Raw genomic sequence first — 22,225 nt, forward strand, 5'->3', positions numbered from 1 at the left:
GAGACCATGTGGCAGTGAATGTTGGCAGTGCCTTTACGGCACACCCTTCCCGCTTTCCCGCTCAACACTGTTGGTCTTTCTGTGATTAGCGTCCCTCTGCCACCTTCGCATTCACTTCCTCTCACAAAGCACACTGAGTCCGCGTGGATTAACAAAACTGCTTGCAAATTCCAGAGCAAGAGTAAATTCTGAGCAACAGAAGGCTTTTTGAGAAGATATTCTGACCACGGCACATGCTTTAATTTTCAAGTCGGCTTTCATCCCATAGCTTATCATATAGTCACACACTTATAACAGCCTCCCCAGGTTCATAAAGCATCTTTCTTAACAGATCCAAGCATCAATAAATGTTACCTGTTACTTAACAATATCCAAATTTCAAATTTTATCCCCCTCTTTACAGTGCACAAACAGATGCAAAGACAGAGAGAACAGATTTGCCCGTGATCAGTCAGCAGTCCTAATTTAGTGGTATATATGTTAAATTACACTGCCTCTTCAGCCTTCTGGGAACATAATCCTGGAACCCTGTGTAAGCAAAATGGGCCCCAAATTACATTCTCACCAGAGAAATTAATTGGATAATTTATCAAGTGTGAAAATAACATTAAAATATTCTGCACAATTGATCAAGGACTTTCAAATAAATCCATTATAAAAAGGATCCCTTCAGGCAAAATAAATAAGATTAAAATTCAATAGATTTACAAGTTGAAAACTAGCTGAAAGCGGGGACTAAAATTCCAGCTACAACTCACATATCACAAGTTTGCCCAAAGAGTTTAGGATGACTCAATAGAGGCTAATTATCTTAGTGAGATTTTTAAAGAGAAACCAAACTTGAAGAAGCCTTGTTAAAATGAACATGTACTAAGTAAGAAAGCAAATATTCCAAAATGTTACTGGTAGCTGCTATCAGTGGTGGTTGTTCACTATACAATTCATCCAACATTTCTGAATGAAAAATTTCATGAAGTGCTGGGGGAAAAAAAACAAACAAAAAATGCAAAAACCATCTATATACTTCCATCCAAAACTTACACGACAAACTACTAGAGATGGTTGAGCTGGAACCAGAATTTTCGTTAGCTGCTCGTTAGAAGTCTGCGGGTGGGGACTCGTACTCCGTGCCAGGCCCCGCACAGTGGCACTCATGGCTTCAGCGGGGACAGAACAGTTCCCTGTCCCTCAACGCTACGTTCCCCGGACAACTGGAGTAAAACTCATCATGTGCTTCTAAGACTGGCAGCATTTCTTTCTTGCAATCCGGAATCCACTTTCTTCTCCCCGTTGGCACTCTAGCTTGTACCCTGACGTCCATGGGCGGGAGCTTGGGGTGGACGCCGGTGGTCGGTGGTCGGCAGAGGCACGGAAGCCCCAGCAGGTTCTCCCTGTCAGAAACCCCGCTGGGCAGCCCAGCCATGCTGTGTGGACATTCCAGGACGGCATTCAGTGCCGCAAGCCCTGAGGGGGCAGAAGAGGCCGCCTCTCCTTGCCTCTTGTCCTAAAGGCAGTGCTATGGCCTGCTGAGAAAGCACTTTGAGAAAAAAAAGAGCACCACATCTCCTCACTCTACAGAATATATGCCCCATCTACGATTATTTTTCAGTATCTTATAAATTTATAGTAACAATTTTGGGGGAGGAAAAAGCTTTAAAGCGTTAAAGGCTTAGGTGACATTTAGAGAAAACAGCAGTCCTCTCCTTGCAAGCGTGTGACTGAAGGGGATGCTGGAATTGAATATTACAATCTTTAGAGATCCATTAACTGGATCTCTTCAAATCACCTTTCTGGATACTGGGAGTTTGGAAGTGTCAACCCCATAGATGCAATGGTATCAGCTGTGAACCTGACTATAAGCTGATCATGTGAATCTGGGAAAATTAGAGAAAAATGTATGTCGAAAGAAAAGTACAAATGACTATTGTCCATTTTTCATTTCTTTAAGGCACTGCACTGCTTAGGCTCTGTAGAGCTAGGCATCGCAAGAAACACCTAAAGGCATTTCATATAAGACGATGAGTGTAGTTTAATCGAGGCAAGCCAAAAAAAAAAAAAAAGAGAGGTATCAGAATTAAAGTACATTGCTTTAAAGTCTCAAATTAGAAAAACCTCTCTACTAATTAAAAGTGTTTTCTGGTCACCAGAGACCTGACAGTGCCCTGGAAAACTGTTCCTCTTTATTAAGAATGTATATCTAGCTGCATGCCTAATTCCTAATTCCTTCCTGCTTAGTTTAGCTAAGACTTACTGGGACAGAAACAGTCATGGAGAACATCATTTTACACCTGTCACAAAACTGCCTGGTACCATCCAACGTCTCTATGTTAATCCATTCTTAGAGGAAAAAACGTGCCTCTCATTCTACTTCACTTTCTTCGTCCCCACAACAAAAGCTGCATCGCACCGTGGCATAGCCAGAAACCGCGACTGCTGCAACGGCCTAGGGTTGGTAAAAACTACCAAACTACCAATCGACATCCTGACTCGTTTTCCTGCAGCAAAACACATGACTTGTGGCAAGTCCCATCCAACACTGAGTTGGCCATCTCTGGGAAAAGAGGAAACAATTTCGCTAAGTTCAAGAATGATGTCACAAGATATACATGTGCAAAGGTCAATAAAATAAAAATACATGGCGCCAACACTGGTAAGCCGATGGAGAGAAACCGGCACGTGTGAGTGGGGCAGAGCTGAAAATCCTGAGACCTGCTTTTCCGCCCCACGCTGGATTCTGAGTTGAAGTCTTAAAAACAGTTTCTGTTTGGAATGATGGTTTGACCATTACTTTTATTCTATATTCACAGTGAATGACCGGTATAAAATAAGCGCCTGGTTTCTTACAAAATGTTTGGGGGTTAAAATTGCTTATTTGAATTCAGAGGAGACCCAGCTGATGGACACTACATTTGAAGTAGAATATCATGTCAGCAAAAAATAAGGTAAGGCCATTTCCTCTGGCAAACTTCTTTAATAAGTATTGTCAACACTCTGCTGGTTACGACTTCATTTCTTAAAACCAAATTTGATGGCTGGAGTGGACCTTAGAAACATCTAAACCAACTCCTCAATTTACAGATGAGAAACCTAAAACTAGAAGTTGAAATCAGGCAAAAACCTGTTTTTGTTTGGATTAAGTAGAGTTAGTAGGAAAAAAATAACACAACCAAAGCAGGAAATGACTAGCCTCAGTACCTAAAGCACAGCCATGCTTTTAATAGAAATTTGACCAGGAAGCTTTTAAATAGCATTTCCTTTTTTGGTAGGGTTGAATGTTTTGTGGCAACCCCTTTTTTTCCCCCCTCTGATAAAAGTCTATGTTTACTGCAGAAGATGTAAAACATATGAAGAAAGCACAAAGAAACAAGTGAGTCTTCAAAAATAGTTCAGTATATTTCCTTCAGGCTTTTTCTGTGTAACGAAAGTAAGTACCATTTACTTCTTAAATGGAACTCAACAGTTATTCACTGAAGAAGTCACAAGGGCAGCAGTGTGGGGTTTCGAACCTGGACGGTGGTGCTGCAGCGTTACTCGGGAGCTAGACTGAAGGCACAGCGGCCGAGGGACACAGACTGCCGGGAAGCAAACTGGGACCCGGGGATGAGCAGGGGGTATGGTTGGTAACTCTGGGGAACAGGATCCCTGCATGAGCTTTGTTCTTACTCTAGAACATAAACCCATCAGAGCAGGAGCCTAAGTGGGGGGAGGAGGGACAGAAACACAGGGAAAGGGAAAGGTCACGATGACACTTGCTGGGTCAGCCTGGAACCAAAACTATTGTGCGCCACAGACGAGGTCTCTTGGCTTTCTCTTGAAATTAAGGCTGATCTTGAACGCTCTCATTTGGCCCCTCTAAAGACACAGTGCAATCATCGCTCATGACCAGACAGCACTAAACAATCTTGTGTAAACAGCAGAGTGTGTGGGTCCTCTCAGATTCTTCTAAGAGCCTATACTAGCTGTGGGACTCCCTGAGAACAAGATTTCACCCTAATATTTAACATCTACAGGCCTTAATAAACAGATGGCCTAGAAACCATCTCCCTATTAGGAACATTTACTTAGCCATTTCGACACATTCCCTGACCCTCCTCAGGGAAGTACTGTCGGACTACAGAACCTACTCACGCTCCATCCTGATGGAACCAGTAGGATCTCCCACCCTGGCGTGATGACCTCTCAGGTGTCTCCGAGGATCTCCCAGGTATTAAGAAATTCTGCTTTTAGGAAATCCGTTTTGTTCCATTTAACTCCAAGAGGGTGTTCAAAAGAGCTGAAAATTTCTGGCTCAGATTGCTTCTGTCACCACCAGGACAGAAATGTTTTAATGTTTATTTTTGAGAGAGAGAGAGAGAGAGATTGAGAGAGAAAGAAGGAGTGGGGGAGGGGCAGAGATGGGAGAGACAGCATCCCAAGCAGGCTCCAGACTCTGAGCTGTCAGCACAGAGCCCAGCGCAGGGCTTGAACTTGGGAATGGTGAGATCATGACCTAGCCGAAGTCAGACGCTTAACTGACTGAGCCACCCAGGTACCCCAAGACCTACTTCATATGTTGGTGATTATATGTGTGTATCTCCTTATCGTACAAGCATTAAGAAGCAGAGACCATACGTAAGTAAGGCTGTGGCATTCAATCTGCACTGAACAGGCAGAAAGGGAGCTATGGCAGAACACTGGCTGTTAGTATCGACATGGTCCTCAGCATTCTTAACTCGGGAGAAGATGCCACATGTAACCTCAAGGAAATATGTAAGCCAGGTCAAATGAAACACTTAAACAAGAATTATTCGACAGAGACGTTTACACTAAATAAGTGAGGTTATATGTGGGGTTTAAACTAGTTTCTGAATATCCTCAGTCACACTCGGGTGTAGGGGGGAAATGGAGTAAATGAGAACTTAAGCTTTCCAAGGATTAAGGTTCAAATCCTCTGAAATGTATACAAGGTCAAGTAAATGAGAACTCAGCTCCAGAGTAATAATTCTTGCTGGCACCAGCACGAGGCAGTAGTGATTCTCAGATTTAATATATTACATATAATATAAAAATAAGCTAAAGTTTTAAGAAACATCATTATTATTAAAAGGTTTGAGCTTTACTACTCCAACCCTGGGCTTTTTGACAATAAAACACACTGGAGCAAAAGCCCATGAAGTGCAACAAAGAGGTATACTGACTGACGGACAGACAGCTGCTGCAACAAGCCACGGGTGCTCCAGTCTTTGTGAAAGTGTGGAACGTTCCAAGGGAGGAACGGCTTCCGAGAGCTGTAACAGGAAGAAGCGGTGAGTGACCTCAGTTAACAGCACTCCCTACTGGGTACTATGTCTTCCCGCTTCTTTTTCTGTTTGCGTGTTATTGAGAACAAGGCAAGGGAAGACACAGCTTTCTCCAGATGGCTTTTTTTTTTTAAACGTACGCAGGGATGCTATATCCCTGAATCAGTACTTCGTGGCTGGAAACCCTCCCTCCGGAGACTGCCCATGTCGAAGCGGGTGGAGACCTCACAGCGCACTAATAAAGTATCATCCTTAATGAAGGTTCTCTGTCTCAGGGCTTCCAGATGCATGAAAGTCACATAGCCAAAACCTTTTGGGTTCCGTGGGATTGTGGGTCTCTGGAAGGCAAGCAGCTCTGGTTTGGCATCCATGATCTCTTCGTGGTTTTGCCTTATAGGCGCTTCAGACTGATCAAGAATTGTAAGGCGGATTGTACCCTGGAAGGGCCAAGGGAGGTGACTGTCATACTCTCCTTGCATCGTGTGCACGAAGAGGGAGATGTAATTAGCACAGCGCTGAGCAGTTGGCAGCTGAAGGTGCAGGCGCATGCACAGTTTGTAGCCGGGTTTGCCTGTGTAGAATCCGGGGCTATGAATGACAACAGGTTTCTCCTCTTCCTGAGATTTCAAATGCATCCCAAAGTTGCCGATCTTCCAGATGTAAATCCCATTGCACTGCTGTGCTTCTATTTCAACAATTTTGTCCTCAAGGGTTCGAATCGTTTGTTTGAGCTCGCTTACGTACATGCTCTGAGTTTCCATTTTAGCAATCAGCTCTCGGATTTGATGGTCTTGTCTTACCAGGCGACCCTCTAACTGCTGAATGGTTTCTTGGAAGTTCTGGACCTCTGGGTGACACACAGTGGAAACCCGGGACACAGAGGAAGAATCGTAGGGAGGCATATCACACTGAGGCCCGGGCGCTAACGCGAGGCTCACACTCTGAACAGCCTGGGCCAACATCCTCATGTGCGACTGGGTATTCTCTTGCAGGTGGCGCGCCAAGTGATTCCTCTGCATCTAAAAGCCAAGCACAAGCCTTAGGTTGGGACTAGGCACTGTGAGGACCAGGAAGGGACCTGGCCAAGCCAAAGGAAAGGTTCTTAAGTAACGCCATCACTTCTCTCAGTCCCCCACAACTTTCTTCATCTTCATCAAATTCTTGATCTAGTGAGATGACCTTGTCTCTCGATTCACTGAGAAAGTGAGGCTGTGTGCTGAAAGTCTCACCTTTCCCTCAGATAAATCTCCCTCCCACCTGCAGAAGCATCAGGATGTATAGCCATTCATCTGACTCAGAGAGCACCCTCTCCTTGTCCAACATGAAGACTTCACCTGGGCTCTCACTGGCACCGACATTTTCAACACCTCAGAGGTTTTGCTGAGTTATCCCCCTTTTCCTTTATCTTCATTCTCTTCCCCGACCCTTCCCTCTGATTGGTGTTTCCTGTTGACAAAAAGGCGCACCTCTGCATCGATCTCATGTCTCTCTTTAGCTAATACCATTTTCTCCCTCTCTTTTATGACCAAGAGCAACCCATCTGTACTGTCCCTAGTTCATTTATTTTATAAATCTATTGCAAAGTATAATCTTTCTTGTCTCCATACTCTTAGGTCATCAAGAACATCCTGTTACATGAAAAAATACTATGATAACTTTTATCATAAAAGTAATTCATGTATATTACAGAAAAACAGAATGTAGATGAAAAAGAAAGTTCCCTATTATTTTACCCAACTACCATTAACATTTTGATACATTTCCTTCAAGTCTTTTTCTCTATGCACACATACAGAATCCTCCCACAAAATGTAATCGTAGTATATACTTTTTCTTTCTTTCAGTTTATTTATTTTGAGAGAGACAGACAAGTGCGAGTAGGGAGAGGCGGGGAGAGAGGAGAGAGAGAATCCCAAGCAGGCACCACACTGCCAGCACAGAGCCTGATGCAGAGCCTGAATTCACAAAACCACGAAATCATGACCTGAGCTGAAACCAAGAGTCGGACGCCTAACTGACTGAGCCACCCAGGCACCCCTCTGCTTTTTAACTTAAAATTACTAAATGCATGCTTATTGTGAAAAAGTCAGGCAAAAAAAGCGTAATGGAAAAGCAAAAATATACTTGTACTCTCCAGAATGACTTACAATAATCATTGATCTCAAACATCTGACACAACTGATCACTAGTCTTGAAACTAGTTTTGGAGAACTTAACAGTACCACCTCCTCCAGTTTCTAATTCGGCTCACCAATTCCTGGTACACTTTGTTCATGACTCCTGTGACAGCCTGCTTCTCCCTCCTGTACACACTCACTCTGTATGATCTCAACCGCACCTTCCATTATCATCATGTGCCCCATCAATATTCTGAGCCCCAATTTCTGTTTGGAGCTCCAAACTCGTACAACAGTGAATGTCAGCCATCTCCCTGTCCACCGGTATTCTCAAATCCACCAGGTGACAGATTTTTCTTCATCAATATTCAATAATTAAAAAAAGAAAAAACAAACTTTACCTTTACATGGCAACCAAAAGTACTGAATGTGCACGGAATTGGGGCTGTAGGACAGTCTAGATCGTAATGATTAGGCATCTGAAAATCAAAACAAAGGTTAGAAAATGGTTTTCCTTGCATGTTATGTTCTAGTTTGATAAGATCACATTTGAAATAAAGATTACATTTCATCTACACAAAATCACGTGTTGTCTATGGATGCTTTTGCATAATACAGAGTGGTAGCAACAGCAAGAGTGTAACCCACAAAAATTAAAAAAATATGTACTTCCAAAGTCACAGAGAAAGGAGATAGCAACATCTCATACCATCCCCCCAAACCGCTCAAAATTCCAGAAAATGAGTTTGTTTCTGTTGCTGGGAACTAACACCCTCTAGTGACACTTCAGAGAAAAAGCATCTTCTGACTTCAACTACAACTGCAAACTCAAGGACTCTGGCTATGGCCCAGGCCATTTAATAGGGACCAGTTAACTGCATACACTGAAACCACTGGCTACACCCATTTCTTCCCTCAAGACCGTCTCGTACATCTTCTAACTTTCTTTTAACCAGGGCATGTTTTGGTTACCATGGGGAAATGTAGATGTTAGCCGGTATTTTAAAGCACACTAATAAAAGTTCTAAACAAAGTCACAGTCTTTGATTTGGGGAATCTAAAACACATTCTTTAAAATGAGATCCGTTATGCAAAATCATGTTCTTTGAAAGTGGTACCAAATTCCCTTTAGAAATTGAGTTTGGCTATCCTCAAAGATACTTCAATCAGAAACGACCTTAGAGACCACTTACTTCCATCCTTCATGTTGCATGGTCTAGGACAGCAGTCTACAACATGTTTTGTAATGAGACAGATAATAAATATTTTCAGCTTTGTGGGCCTTAGGGTTTCTGTCCCAAGTACTCAACTCTTATCACTGTGGTACACTAGCCATATACAACATACAGACACACGGGCACGGCTGTGTTCCAGTACAAGGTATTCACAAAAACAAGCAGTAGACCAGATTGGCTGGTGTGTTGGTTTGCTGATTTCTGATCTAGAACGTCAACTTTCTTGTAAGAGATCAGTGGGGAGGTTAGTGCCACAGCCACAATCAAAACGTAGGTTTTCTCTCTTAACCTAGAGTTTTTTCCTACATTATTTTATTTTTACTGGGTTTAATATGTGATACATATTAAATATTAAAACAGAGCAAAAAAGAAAACTAAGGAGGTGAGACTTCATAAGCAGAAAGAAGTTTAACACCTTCAAATTAAAGCTTTGTTGGGAAAGAAACTAAAGTGTCTGTTAAAAGACCAATGGAAAAGTTTAGTCAAGTGACTAAACTTAGTTTTGCTTGCTGCTACTTAGTAAGGTAATCAATTATGATCTCTGGGTTTGCAGATTTCATGGGTGTGTAAATATTTAGTGACTAATATTCATATTTTGTGGGTAAACTCCCCAAATGTCAAAAGATAGTAATCAGATGGAATTTTCCTTTCTCTATTAATACAAATGTGCAGTGTTCTATTATAACTACTACTTCTGATAATGCCCATTAGTGGCCTTATAGCACAAATGACAAAGGCGCTACCAACCTTGGAAATCTCAAAATGTCCCCACATGTTTCAGGGGCTACAACTCAAAATAGTGCTCTGCTACTGGCCAGGTCTGCTTTCTTCTATCTCCTCGTTCTCTCATTCTTTCAGCTGGCCTCTGTAGACCTAAGATCCTTATTTCACAGTGTGCAATATGTATTTCTCAAAGAGTATTCTTTCTTCAAATGGAGAATTTTTTATTTTTGCCTTACAAGTACCTGGGTTTGGTGGGAATTTTTAAGAATACACATAAACATGGGGATTATGTTACCCACAGGAGTTTTAAATACTTAGAGCTGAATATTTTGTTCTTTCTGAAAGTACTATATTAATTTACAAGAAAATGTCTTCAGTTTTAATACTTCTTCAACCTGTATTCACTTTGCTTTATTGATTTAAATTTTCAATTGAAAACCTAACTTGTTTCTTTCTTTCATCTATTGATGAAAATACTAACTTAGGAAAGGGAATCATCATACCTGTTCTCTGATGAGCATGGTACTGCAGTATTCACAGATGACATTCGCCAAAGGACAGTTCTGGTCGTGGATCTAAATTATATGAAAAAAATATTTAAAAAGTATGAAAAAATCTGAAAAAGTACAATCTATTTTTATAAAAGGTAATCCTTTCACTATGAACAAATTAAGGACCTTTATTTGTGCAAAACAGAAGAATAATATACAAAGGTTATTTTCTGTCCCTCTGCCAGTAGAGGAATGAGAGATCCATCTTGCCTTCCAGATCTTTAAAAGAATATAAGTACCCACAAGAGAATCTTTTAAATGACCTTTGATCTGAGGCAGAGCATCTGCTACTAGTTTGGACAAAATTTACCGATACTAAAAGTCTCCAAAGGCCCCCTTCCAAAAATTTCAAATAGTTACAACTCCTCAAGAAAGGTAAAAGAAGACAAGTATCATTAGGGCAAGAGGCTTTGGTGCCCAGGATGGGTGTGCCCCAGATGGGTGAGCTGTGTGTTCCGGAATACAGTGGGTTTCGTTCAGTTGATACGCTGAGAAATAATTAAGCTTCCAGCTTAAGTCCGTTTAATGTAGTGAAGTTTAGAGACACATCAATTTGCTCTAATTATGCCTCAGACTTTTCTACATTTTTAGAAAGTTAGCAGACTTTTTTTTTTTTTAGCATTTCATCAACCTAATGAATATAATATGCTTGATCTTCTAAGAAGGTAGGAAAAATTACCAAGATGAATTCATAAGAAATTAAGTTTAAAGAAGTATCTTATTAGTTATATATATAAAAAAAAAAAGACATAAATTATAGGTACGTTGTTTTAGTAAAAGCAAAGGACAGGGATACAGGACTAGGATCTCAGTGCCAGCTTTGCCACTGACCATATTAACATAAAATTACTTCGGCTCTCCACATCTCCATTTCTGAATGGAAAACTGTTCTATCATTATGATGTGGTCAAGCATCATGAAGTTCCTCTTTAAAGATGAACATTTTAACTGAAGTGTAACATGTACAAAAAAGTGAATTCATTACATGTGTACAGCTCCATGTACACTTTGTGGGATTTAATTTATTCTCCTTAAAGGTTTGAACCACCCATTCTTTTCAAAGAGAAAAGTAAAAGTCTGATAAAGGAATCATTCTACTTGTTTGTATCTAATCCAAGATTGGTCATTAAAATATCACATAGGAAAGTAGATCAGCAAGTCTTTCCTAGATGCTTGTGTTGCTTACTGATCTACTATACTGATTAAGTAGTATAAGTAATGTTTTCTAAGAAAGATACACAAGTATAAACTCTACACTTACTTAACTGGTTTATTGAACCTTCTTTCTTAAAAATCAATCTCCCCACAAATGATCATCTGGACTCGGACTTGGAGTAATATCTTCATCTCTTACCCTCAAACGTATATTAAAAAATTTTTTTAAGAAGTAGTGAAATTAACAAACCCAAGTTGGTACATGCCTCTTTATCTTCAAATGCCATCAATGCAGCACAGTTTACACAAGAAACCTGTCTCCTTGGACACTCCTTGAGAATGTGAATGTTAAGTTGGCATTTTTGGAAGGCACGCTGGCACTGCGGACAATTCATAAGAGCAAATTCACAATGTGCTTGGTGATCCTATAATAAAAAAGAAATAATTAATATTTGCCAATCTTTATGAAGTTTCCTAAAATAATCTCTTCCAAAAATGTACTGTTCTTTTATAGAAATGGCTACTGAGCCTGCTTTGTGTAACACACACCATACAAAGGCCTTAAGGAATTTAAAATAATGGTTGTGAATTTCTTTATACAAAGAATGTGAATTCTCAAGTTCACAATTGAACTTGAATAAAAAGTATCCAATTAGGCAACTTGAACTTGAATAAAAGTATCCAACTAGGAAAAGAAGCCAGATTTTCTGATTACCAATTGAATACTGTGTAAAAAGGACCAGTCCTTCAAATGGAGCTGAGTACGGGGTTCCGGGGGCAAGTTACAAATATGTTTTAAACACTTAATTTCAAATAGAACATAAACAATATTTAATTTCTTGTAAAATAACTAAGCTAAGAATTGATTTACTTAATTTGTAAGCAAATGCTTTTGGGTCACCTGGGTAGCTCAGTGGGTTAAGTGTCCGTCTCTGGATTTTGGCTCAGGTTATGATCTCACGGTTTCCTGAGTTCAAGCACTGTATTGGGTTTTGTGCACTGCTTGTGCAGAGCCTGCTGGACATTCTCTCTCTCTGCCCCCACCACACCCCTGCTCAAGCTCAGTCTCAAAATAAATGAAAAAACTTAAAAAAAAAAAAAAAAGCAAATGCTTTCATCTGATTGCTTCAGCTAATCTCAAACTATAGGAGATCTCCATTTAGCTCATAATAAAATGCTTAATTAAAAAAAAACAGAGGAAGAAAGTATAGTTAGGGTACTAAAATGACACATGACTACATGGGGCTAGTTGTTTATTTCAAGATGAGAGAAACAAAATTATGAGATTAACATGTATTACATTATAACCTGTATTAATATGTTAATTTATATTTGAAATGCTCCCCAGTTTGACTGCAGATAATGTTCATCTAAAAAACCTGTAGTAAAATACTGATTTTTCTTTTTTTTTTTAAATAAGATTATCCTGGGTTTTTTTTTTAAGTTTATTCATTTATTTTGAGAGAGACAGAGACAGTTAAAGTGGAGGAGGGACAGAGGGAGAGAGAGAATCCCAAACATGGGGCTCAAACCCATGAAGCTGCAAGATCATGACATGAACCAAAACCAAGAACTGGATGCTTAACCAACTGAGTCACCCAGGTGCCCCAGACTTTCTTTATTATTATCTATCACTGGGGCAAAGCCACAGGAAATGGAATATGAAATTTATGGCTTCGGGGTGCCTACGTGGCTCAGTGAGTTGTGCATCTGACTCTCGATTGTGGCTCAGGTCACGCTCTCATGGTTTCCAGACCAAGCCCTGCGTAGGGCTCTGTGCTAACAGCGCAAAGCCTGCTTGGCATTCTCTCTCTCCCTCTCTTTCTGACCCTCCCCTGCTCATGCATTCATGCTCTCTCTCTGCCTCAAAATATACATTTTTAAAATAAGACTGTTTCAAAAAAAGAAATTTGTGGTTTCTACTTATATTTATATCCAATTATGAAAGAATCCGTATAATTCAGCAATCACTGCATGCTAGCTGCAAGGGAACACAGCGAAGTGCCTATTCTTTAGGAACTGCCCTGCATATATGCAACCCCTAGAAAATCATTTTAATACCTCAAGATGCCTCAGTTCCATCTTGTGCAAACAACCGTCATTTGGACATTTCACCATCAGAGAAAGAATCTCTCGTTTTGCAAAATTGTCAGGAAATAACTGATTTTCCAGCAGTATTTCATTGTCAACTGGACATTTGTGACCTGCATCCCTAAAAGAACAAGATACATACATTTAGTAGATTTAAACAAATGTTAACATTAGAAAACACAAACCTTATGTTAATGAACTTGAATTTAAATAAATGAAAAAACTAAAACAAACGCCACAAACTTTAAGCCACATATAAATTCTCCGTTTATTATTTCCTATGGAAAATAATTTAACTCCTTATATCGCGTATCACCAAAATGAACGTTTTGTGGACAGTTTAACAATCGCTGTTTACTGAAAGAATACAACTAGCACCATTTTGATTACCTATCTAAAACTATGGGATTTTAGATATGGGGACAGATTTTAAGAAAAAAATGAGAAAAAAATGTTTGAATAAAATCTTATTTTGATTGGCCCGAGTGGAAAGGAGAGTCAAAGGTGGGGATTCTGGCAGTGTGGCAGGTTTCTGCTCTGTCAGCAGCTGTAAGGGTACAGGTGAGACAGAACGAGGTGTGCTGCTCATGAGCTAACATGTCTATGGTGCATTGCTCAGCTACAAGTAAAACACCAGAGAGCAGGACCACTACAAGGCCGCATTTTTAGATTTTCTCTGAACAATCATTATTCTACTCTGGCTAACAGGCGACAGAAGGTTTCCTTTATGTTCAAGGTACAATGTAGTAGGGAATTAGGGGACCTCTATGTCCTGATACCCAATGGTTTATTCCATCTTATGATGGAAAAACAATCCCCACGAAGTGTGGGTATCTGTCACTCCCTTTTAACTTCTGGGATGTCTCAATCTTCACTGATAAAATGTGGCAGGCCAGGTAGGCCTCACAGTCACTCAAGTTTTTGTTGAGCATCTCCTATGTATAAATTGACAGTACTAATTGCTTTGGTAGGTAAAAAACTGCCAAAAACGGGGGTCTGTTAAATGTCAAAACTGGGGTTACGGTGAAAAGCATGGCCTCCAGGGGGCCTCTGTCAGAATGCATAACGTTACTACTACAGTGTCAAATACTCTCTGAAAAGCATAGAAATAGATGCCCAGGGGCGCCTGGGTGGTTCAGTTGGTTGAGAGTCTGTCTGACTTTGGCTCAGGTCATGATCTCATGGTTTGTGAGTTTGAGCCCCACGCTGGGCTCTCGGCTGTCAGCACAGAGCTCGCTTTGGATCCTCTGTCCCCTTCTCTCTCCGCCCTTCCCCTGCTCCTGCACACACGTTCTCTCTCAAAATTAAATATAAACATTAAAAAAAAAAAAAAAAAAAAAAAAAAAAAAAGAAAAGAAATAGGTGCCCAAAACCTGAGTGATGGATGACTAAAAGACAAGAACAGTCTTACAGAGTAAACTGGAAACCACCGTCCATAGCATTAGCAGTCACTCCAAAAGAAAATGGAATTGAATTGAGATGTATTTTGATTCCTTGAATGACCATAACAGGTGAAAAATTTCAGAGCTGTTTCTTTAAGAATGTTAGCGTTAAAGCTAAGTGGTCATTTCTAACTTAGAGGGAGATAGAAAAAAAAAAAGGCTCAGACTTCCTTTTGTGGGTTTTACTTCCTTTTCAGACCTCTGTCCCCCTACTTGCATGAATATTTTGCTATTAAAAAACTGCTTAAGATTAGTTACCTACCCAGGATGTCTGACACTTGATAAAATACTATACATTTCTCCCTACCAGAAAATCAACAATCCATTTTTGTTACCTACATACGATAAAAATAAAAATCACTATAAACAACAACAAAAAATGGAGGCTTTAACATCGCTCTCATGTATATTCTAAACCAGCGGTCTCAACCAGGGCAATTCTGGCCCCTACGGGACATCTGACAATGTCTGGAGACACTCTGGGCCTCAGAGTGAGGGACAGGGAACTACCACAGCATCTATGAGCAGAGGCTGGCGATGCTGCTAAATCATCCTACGTTAGTTTCCCATGACAGAAAGTTATCTTGCCCAGAAAGCAAAGTGAGGAGGATAAGAAAACCTACCCTGAATAGATCGTAGCAATTCAACAATGGGTAACACTTTTTCAAAAAGTGACACAAGTCACATGTTCCCTTGTAACTTAAATTAAGCCAAGTCCCAAATATGGATGTAGTTATCCCAAATGCAAGTTTTGTAGAAAAGTTAATTTAAAAGTTGACAGAGAAAAACTTGTAAGACGAGTGAATAGCCAGCTTAAGAATAATTTTACCAATATAACTAGATATTTACTTGAGAACATAAAATCCCCCCCACTTCTTCCAATTATTTTTGCTCTGTATAGAACTCTTTAGTCACCTAGAAATATTCCCATCCACTTCTGAATTATAGTAAAATGTTTCTATTTCTCAGGAGATGAATTTGAGTCACCTGTGGAAATCCCATACACCTTCATTCGTTGCTTCATTAAAGCAACCATGATTTACTCATGCTTTACTGAGTACCTACTGTGTGTCAGCCATTGTTCTTGGCACTCAGGAAGTATCAAGAAATAAAACAGATCTCAACCTCTGCTCTTAAGGAGTTTTCTTCCAATTAAATAAGCAGACAGTAAACAAATTGCCTGCTATTTCAGAGGATGAAAACTGCTAAGGAAAAAAGAAAAGTAGGTAAGGGACAGTGGGAATGAGGAGAGAAGTAGGCATGCTGTGGTATTAATAGGGGAGCCAGGGTACCTATGAGAAGGTGAGAGGTGAGCCACACTAGAGGAAGGAAAGTGTTAGCTAATAGTTGAAGTAAGAGGGCTCCAAGCAGAGAGAACAGTTAAAGCCAACTCTCTAAAGCAAGAGCACACTTGACATGCCCAAGAAATAGCAGAATGAACTGGTGGAAGGAAGGGGAGTGTAGCAGAGAGGCACTCAGAAAATGGACTATGAGCCTATCATCCCAGATGACCTGCTGCAATGTTCTTAGCAGAGATGACATCATCTTATTCTACCAGGTTGTCCTGAGAACAGTCTGGAAGAAGGCAAGGGCAGAAGCAGGAGGCCTGTGACAGCTGATGGCGATTCAGCTGGCAACAGCAGTGGAGGCAGTGAGAAGGAATTCGATTTTGGATGTATTATGAAGGTAGAACCATCAACTAATACTTCCTTAAAAGTAGTGGTCGCCTTAAGGGTGCCTGAATGGCTAGTCCGTTAAGCGTCTGACTCTGGATTTTGGCTCAGGTCATGATCTCACTTGAGATTTGTGAGGTCGAGCCCCACATGTGGCTCTGCACTGCCAGTGCAGAGCCTGCTTGGGATTCTCTCTTTCTCTTTCTCTCTCTCTCTCTCTCCCTCACTCCCCCTCCCCTGCTCAGGCTTGCTCTCTCGCTTTCAAAATAAATAAATAGAAACTTAAAAAAAATAATAATGGTTATTTTACAGTTATCCTTAGACACTAAGTAACACAATTTAACGTGGCTAAGAATAACTGATCACTTAAGAGTAGCATTTCTTATATGGCTGAGACTGTCAGATTACAGTAGCATCATCATTTAAAGCACATTTATTTTTTTTATAAGCTTTTATTTTTAAGTAATGTCTACAACCAATGTGGGGCTCAAACCCACAACCCCAAGATTGAGAGCTGCACATTCCAACTGAGCCAGCCAGGTACCACTAAGGTACATTTAGTTTATATTATTTTCTTAGAGCATAGAGACTTGCCTCCAAGTCTGCACCAGAAGTGCTGTAAGGAGAAGTAACTAATTAACCTATTTACTTATCTGAGGGTCAGGAGGGAATGAGGTGGCAGTTGCCTTTCCCTAAGTAACCTGTGATGTGTTGAGACTGCCCCCGGAAGGCCCTGTGTCAGGACACGTCTCTCTGGCTCACGCACCTTATGGACTTGATGATGCAAGCTCTGCAGAAGCGGTGGCCGCACGGCGTCTGCACGGCCTCCCGGAGCGCCATCAGGCAGATGGGGCACTCGTATTTGCTCTCCAGGGGAGGGTCAAACTCCACGTCATAGCCCTGGGTCTCCTCCATGAAAGAGCTGGAGAGGGTCCCCGTGCTGGCCGTTCCGCTCACACTGTCATCTTTTGCTGCTGCGCTACAGGAGCTGGCCATGGCGGCACAGCAGTCGCTCTCAGACTGGCTGGATCCACAGCTGTTTTCGCAGTTTAGCAGACTCATAGTAACGTGACTATCAACCGCTCTGTAGGAAAGTGAGAAGAGAATGGCTTAACGTACACACACAGACACACACGTGGGCCACAACTTATCTGTACAAGTCACCGCTCGGTTGGTACACGTTAGCTATGTTAATGTTATTTACAGAAGACTTTCAAAGTTCTTTTGAGTTTTGCTTCATGACTCTGATTTTAATTTAAAATTTTTTTTAATGTTTACTTATTTTTGAGAAAGAGAGACAGAGAGCGAGCAGGGGAGGGGCACAGAGAGTGGGAGATACAGAATCCGAAGCAGGCTCCAGGCTCCAAGCTGTCAGCACAGAGCCTGACGCGGGGCTCGAACTCACAAACTGTGCAATCATGACCTGAGCCAAAGTTGGACACTTAACTGACTGAGCCACCCAGGCGCCCCGTGACTACGATTTTATAATGAGTTAAGGAGTTCATGATCTCAGAGAAAGAGAGAGTACAAGGTTAACAGAAGAAAAGCACCTCAACTGTAACACTTAGTTCTATCATAATTACCTGCTTTTATGTCTGTTTCCTGTCACTGAAGTCAAGAATTTCCATATCCTCAGTACTTGGCCCAAGATCTTTCACGTAATAGGTGTTCATTAAGCATCTACTAAGAACTGAATTATGCTACTGACATTCCTTCCAGCGTCCTAAGCTGAAAAGCATAGCATGACTGCAAGCACTACAAGGAAGAGCACTAAACAAAGAATCAAGTGACGACCTGCACTACTAGATGTGTGATTTGGGGCAACCTAACAATCTGGATCTTGGCTTCTTCTTCTAGATTTAAAATTCTCCAAGTACTTCTAAATATTCAGTGTGGGGATTTCTATTATGTAGAAAGAATGGAATTTAAAAAATATAGGTATATGTCCTTCTGCCTTCAGTCAGATCAAGTGACTGTGTCTCATTATCAATGACTGGAAAAACACATGAGGTTTCATTTGCCTAAGGAAAACTACCGCTTTCATGGGTAAGTGGGAAGCCTTTAAATTCTAAGCCATTATAGTATTTACGAATTATAAGCTAATGTCTAAAAGCAATTCACAGCCTATGTAACCAAGTCTCTGCTGTAGATAATTACACCTGAGGAAAAGTGCTAATATGTGTTAGATACAGTCCTAGAAACAGAATGTAAGCCTCTAGTCAATATGGTAGACAATTATCCCCCTGTCTGCCTCATCTTCCTATGAAAATCCTGGCTGCCACTATGCCAAACAGTGGGTTAAGACAGTACTCCTGTATCTTTTCACTACGACAGATACCCTTTGTCTTCTTCACGAAGAGATCTACACAGGAGGAGGCACTGTTCTGGCTAGAGAGACAGTGTGTAAAGTGGCGGAGAGCTTAGGTGCTGGAATTTAATGACCTGGGTTTAACTCTTTTCTCCATCATCTGATGTATGACTTGAACAAGTTAGGTCACATTCTATGCTTCCGTTTCCTCATCTATAAATGGGGATAATAACAGAATCCACCTAAGAATTACCGGGGATTAAATGCATTATATGTGCACACTTGAACTGTGCCTGAAAGAATGAGTTATTATTATGGGCAGCTCTAGACGGTAATTTCGTTGTCCCCATTCTATCAAAGTGAAAACTATGGAGCATAAAAGGGTTAAGTAACTTGGTCATCAGTTATAGATGATACTAGAATTGTTTCCCAAGATGGATACAAAGTATCCACTGACCAATGCCCTATCATTAAAAAACATTCTAATATTATAACCGATTACTGTTAGGAATAAACAGTCATGGCCTTCTCCCTAGGTGAGCTGCTTCTATAACAATATCCAGTGCCTCATTCCATGTTTTGGTTTCACTCCTCCTGGTTTGTAAAGAGTTTTTTTGGTGTATACAATAAACTTTTACCAGTCACAACTTCAGTGATTCACTGATTTTTACTTCCATTATTTCTGAACTTTTGACAAAGCACTGCCTTAATTAAATATTGTGTGATGCAACCACTTATTTTGACTGCAAAATGCATAAATGTTGAAACGGCCTTGGCTTACATCTACATACTGGTATCTGGGTATATGTTACAATCCAGAGTACACTGTTAAATACCTTAGGGAAGGGGCAGAGTGTAGTATGGTGATGCACAATAATGTGCTCCTCTAAGATCAACAAGTGCTAAGGAGGAAGGTACTAAGGTAAAGAAATCAACAAGATGCGTCTCGAATCGGTCCATTAAAAATTTTTCTTTAACATTTATTTATTTTCAAAAGACAGACAGAGAAAGAGCAGGGGAAGGACAGAGAGAGAGGGAAACACAGAATCTGAAACAGGCTCCAGGCTCTGAGCTAGCTGTCAGCACAGAGCCCATCACGGGGCTCGAACCCACGAGCCACAAGATCATGACCTGAGCCGAAGTCGACCACTTAACCGACCGAGCCAGCCAGGCACCCCTCGAATGGGTCCATTTTAAGCCAATGGAAAACTCATTCATAACTCCTATGAAGTAAAATGATGTGAAGCAAAATACTGAGAAAGTACCTTTAATCTGCTGCTAGCTTTAGAAACACAACTATTCACCAACTTTTAAAAATCTACTCCTAAAATGCAAGGACTTGTAAAAGTGCTGCGATGGCCAAGACATGCTGCAGAAGAGTCCCTTGTTCTGTCTTAATTTTGGATATAAATTCAAGAGGGATTCCCCTTCCTAGGCACAACTGGTATTCCTCCAGGAGGTAAGGGTTTGAACAACTTTTAAAATCAGAGTAGCCAAAACGGAAAAGACCTCACCCTTACACTTGGGAAACGCTGAAAAGTAAATCATGAACGCAGGTTGACACTCTGCTCATCAAATGCGCCGCTGAGTGCCTGAATGAAGCGCGCGCGCACACACACTCCTTCCCTGAATCACAAAAAGACCACCCCAACCTCAGAGTCAGAAAAACCTCCTCTATGTTCCCCAGGAATCACAGGGAAGCGGGTAACATGGCAGTGGTCAGGTTCACGAGGCCAACACGCAGATTTTCTTCACAAGACTTTCTCGATTCTACGCCCGTACAGCAAGACACTAGTAACCTGCTCTCCGGAGAAACAGAGAGAGAAACACGCCAATGCTATACATTCAAGCGGCTCATACTTTAGGTGCTTTCTGTTCACATTCAAGACGGTCCTAACTCTTCACTGGAGTTCCCCTAAAACCAAATACTAGGAACGGCTTTATCAACCCAGCGTCTGGAACAATCGCTACCACCACCGAATGCAGGGGCGGGGGAGGAAACATTCGTGTCATCTGAACCCTTTTTTTTTTTCTTCCCTTAACTTTCTGCCTGGGATCTCTCTCCAGTTCAACACGGAACCCGAAAACAGCTTTCCCACGACAGTGACAGAAAACGGTGGGAACTTAAAAGGTCCCCCCTCCTCCCTTTTCTTAAGTTGGTAACAACTCCGAGGGACGGGAAAATCCAGGAGGCAATTTCCTTTTCTGGGAAAGGGACTATGGGGGTGCAGGGAGGTAGGGCTAAGGAAGGGGGCGCCGGATTCCCGTCCCGGGATGAATGAGGGGAAAGGAGGAGGCCCCCGCAGGCAGGGGGAGCAGAGGTGAGGGGAGAGGGGGCGGCGTCTCCAGCCTCCGGGAAGCGAGGGGACACAGGGCAGCCTCCCCAACCTCTGGGAAGCGAGGGGACAAAGGGCAGCCTCTCCAATCTCGGGGAAGCAAGAGAACAGGGCGCGGCGACCCCAACCAGTGAGAAACGAGAGAGGGGGCGGCGTCGCCAACCTCTGGGAAGAGAGGCCGCGGCCACTGGGAGGAGACGTCCGAGAAAAGACTCACCGCTCCGGTCCGCTGGGCCGCCGACTCCGCCCGGGCGCACGACTCCGCTCCGACAAGACTCCTCACTCTGAGCTGAGGCGGCCTGGACGCCAATCTCCCCACACGAAAGCCTCTTCGGCCACGACCCCGGGCCGCCCGGAGCCCAAGCCCCAGCCGCGGACGCCCCTACTTCCGCCTTCTCTGCTCGCCCTGGGCAGCGAGGGGCGGGGATCGGGCGGGGCGGGGACAGAGCGGCCGAGCCGGGCCCGGGCTCCCCCTGGCGGCGGTCCTCCACGGACGCGCAGGCGTCGGCGCAGGCGCAAGGCGGGGCCAGCTGTCAATCCTGCGCTCTCAGGCTGGGATTCCTTTGCCGCCCTAATAGGTATCCACCTGGGAATTCCATACACCGCAATCCTGAACTGGTGTGTGTGGTTGTGGTGGTGGTAGGTAGGTCGTGTGTTTTGTTTGTTTGTTTGTTTGTTTGTTTGTTTGTTTGTTTTTTAATTTATTTCTAGGAGAGAGAGAGAGACAGTGTGAGCAGGGGAGGGTCAGAGAGAGAGGGAGTCACAGACTGAAACAGGCTCCAGGCTCTGAGCTGGCAGTCAGCACAGAGCCTAGGTCGTGTGTTTGTATTGCTTCCCCATCTAAACAGGAGAAATCCCCACATCAGCTTAGATCACTTGACCTTCGTGAATTCTTAAATCGCTCCCCAACTCCACCCTCCTTGCCAAGGAAGTTTCCACGGTACTAAGAACCCTCTGTTATCATCTGGTCCTTCTCCCTTAACCAGTCCAAGGGAGTCAAGCCCATATATTAAACATTTCTTTGAAACTCCTGCCAATGACACCATCCTCTTTTCTGTCACTGTCATTAGAAAGCTATTTTGAATTCCCTGTTTAACTGGAAGCAAACGTCAAAGGGACGCAACAGGCACTTTGCCGGAGATACACAAAAGATATTCATCCACCTCTGCAAAGGTGGCTTGTGGTCATCTCTAAGGGGAGGCATTATAGGATAGTGATTGCACTGTTTTAGAATCACTTTTAAAGGACATATGGGGGGGGGGAAGACTACTAAATTAGAGAGTGGTAAAAAGTGAAGACAGAAAGGCAGGGAAGG

The 22,225-nt window shown here is 42.1% G+C and overlaps 1 protein-coding gene across 1 annotated transcript; it reads right to left on the bottom strand.

Annotated features, from left to right (window-relative positions):
• Nucleotides 1-3,368: 3,368 nt before the first annotated feature.
• Nucleotides 3,369-21,296, bottom strand: TRAF6 (TNF receptor associated factor 6). The gene is made up of 7 exons (XM_077777476.1): nucleotides 21,128-21,296; nucleotides 17,033-17,350; nucleotides 13,122-13,272; nucleotides 11,327-11,485; nucleotides 9,858-9,929; nucleotides 7,798-7,875; nucleotides 3,369-6,298 (listed from the first exon to the last, which is right to left on the bottom strand). The coding sequence occupies exons 2-7, from the start codon at nucleotides 17,326-17,328 to the stop codon at nucleotides 5,429-5,431; spliced, it is 1,626 nt and encodes a 541-aa protein (XP_077633602.1). The 5' UTR covers nucleotides 17,329-17,350; nucleotides 21,128-21,296; the 3' UTR covers nucleotides 3,369-5,428.
• Between the last annotated feature and the right edge of the window lie 929 nt (nucleotides 21,297-22,225).

Source organism: Crocuta crocuta, unplaced genomic scaffold (genome assembly GCF_008692635.1).
Source record: "Crocuta crocuta isolate KB4526 unplaced genomic scaffold, BGI_CrCroc_1.0 scaffold384, whole genome shotgun sequence".
NCBI classification, from domain to species: domain Eukaryota; kingdom Metazoa; phylum Chordata; class Mammalia; order Carnivora; family Hyaenidae; genus Crocuta; species Crocuta crocuta.